Consider the following 1,832-nt stretch of genomic DNA (forward strand, 5'->3'; position numbering starts at 1 on the left):
AAAAATTCTTTGATAATTCCAAAAAAAAATCCAGTAACTTAAAAAAAAATCTAGTAATTCACAACAGTAATTCCAAAGATAATTTTAATAATTCTAAATAATTCCGAACAATATTGATTTAATTCTAAAAATTTGAACAAATAATTTTAAAGTTAAGAACCCCTCATTCAGAAACGTTTTAAAAAGATGATGTATAGGTAAACATTTTTAAAAATTGTTGATTTTTATTTTTATATTTTGAAATTTGTTAAAAATCAAGATTTTATAAAATTCAAAACGTGTGATTTTAAAAGTAAGTTAGCAACATTTAAATAACGTTGACAGAAAGCAATTTCGTCAATTTTGATATTTCTGTCGATCATTCAGTGTTGCCAACTTAATTTCAGTCACAGGTCACTTTCTCAAAGTGAAAAATAAGAGCATTTTTGCTATTCTCTGTTATTTTTCACAAAAATTACGTATTTATGCTTTAATCAAATAATTGCATGTCCGGTTGTAAATAACGCTCTCCCGGCGCCTCCACCATATTTTACATACACTTGCGTGTAAGTTTTATGCAAAAGCAAGAAAAAGGTAATAAAAACTTATTATATTATGTAAGAAAATGTGACCCTGGTTGTAACAATAAGCCAAATAGGGTTTTTATGACAATTTATGTTGGCTCCTGTTACCAAGATTTAAATTATTCCACCTAATTTAATTTTTGATAGAGTTTCTCCACACAATTGCAATAAATTTTAATTTTTTCAAACAAATTCTTCAATTAATTTCCACGTTGTTAATTTGTTCTTGTTCACAGGCGCGCAGCGGAAGCGCCAGTAGCTATAGAAGTCTAAGTCAGGTAACTCCTTATTTGAACTAGCGAGGTAGTGATAGAATCTAGAGTGCTTGTGCATCTTGGACGCCATTACAGGGGAGTGTCGTAGCCTACTTTGAGACAATTGAAAAGTCGATTTATGATACAGTGGAGAAACATGAACGCTTACATAGTTACATAATGAACGTAGATTTTAGCTCGGCATTGTTTGCATGTGTTTTAGGTTAGTTCTGTAGTAAGCAGTTCATTGTTTGGGACTACAAGGCTTAGTTTCTACTTAATTCAAACGAGGGAAAGTTTCACAGTTGGCTGTGACGGCTGTTATAATTCAAACAACAAATTCAAATATTTACAATTTTATTAGGAACCATCGCACTTAACAATACATTAATAAAAAAAACACTTTGTACACCCCTTAATCACCTGTCATCATTTCTATAAATTCTGTAAAAACAATTGCAAGTGTTTGCACAGTTTGGCAACGCTGTCTTACCTTCAAAATCGACCGTTCCGGAGGAATCCGTGTCAATTTCCGCAATCATTTCATTTAATTGATCATTGGTGAGTTGGTCATCGAGGGCGACTAAGATTTCCCGCAAGCTCGAAGTCGGGATATATCCGTTTCCTGTCGATGAGGCAGAAAAATCAAGTAGGCGTGCTCTCAGCGCCAACTGCAACTCACCTTGTTTATCGTACAGTCGGAAAGCTTCTTTTAATTCCTTCTGAAGGACCTCGTCATCCTCATTATCAAGGAAGTTAGCGGCGACTTTACAAAACGAATCGAAATTTAAATAGCCCGACCCTGGAATCAAGATTTTATTTTTCACTTTTGTGTTGATTTAATAAGTGTTGACACGTGGGCGCGTTTATTATTTATGTGGTTTATTTGGCCGGGATGCGTGTTCTAAATTTGTCAAAATACGGTCCTGGGGTTTTACGATTTCGTTGACTCGAAATTATACTTTTATTACATGTCTCCGGCGACATTTAAAAAAGAATAAATACGACTTCAAAG

The 1,832-nt window shown here is 33.6% G+C and overlaps 2 protein-coding genes across 7 annotated transcripts in view; one reads left to right on the forward strand and one right to left on the reverse strand.

Annotated features, from left to right (window-relative positions):
* LOC123016263 (neo-calmodulin-like) overlaps window positions 1-1,832 on the forward strand; it is a 45,148-nt gene that overhangs the window by 25,162 nt on the left and 18,154 nt on the right. For 3 of the 5 annotated variants that reach the window (XM_044416546.1, XM_044416544.1, XM_044416543.1), the window contains one exon: window positions 800-841. The exons of the other annotated variants lie outside the window; for them this stretch is intronic. In XM_044416546.1, the coding sequence (XP_044272481.1) occupies window positions 800-841 (42 nt within the window). The remainder of the gene's footprint in view (window positions 1-799; window positions 842-1,832) is intronic. 5 annotated transcript variants of the gene reach the window in all.
* Window positions 1,158-1,832, reverse strand: part of LOC123016264 (troponin C-like) — a 5,943-nt gene continuing 5,268 nt past the window's right edge. For both annotated transcript variants that reach the window (XM_044416550.1, XM_044416551.1), the window contains exons 4-6: window positions 1,500-1,619; window positions 1,311-1,442; window positions 1,158-1,261 (exon numbers count right to left, since the gene is read on the reverse strand). In XM_044416550.1, coding sequence (XP_044272485.1) covers window positions 1,233-1,261; window positions 1,311-1,442; window positions 1,500-1,619 — 281 coding nt within the window. In that variant the 3' untranslated portion in view covers window positions 1,158-1,232. The remainder of the gene's footprint in view (window positions 1,262-1,310; window positions 1,443-1,499; window positions 1,620-1,832) is intronic.

The sequence above is a fragment of the Tribolium madens genome, unplaced genomic scaffold (genome assembly GCF_015345945.1).
Source record: "Tribolium madens isolate multiple individuals breed KSU strain unplaced genomic scaffold, Tmad_KSU_1.1 Scaffold_1;HRSCAF=32;Tcas5.2_LG8, whole genome shotgun sequence".
In the NCBI taxonomy this organism is placed as follows: Eukaryota; Metazoa; Arthropoda; class Insecta; order Coleoptera; family Tenebrionidae; genus Tribolium; species Tribolium madens.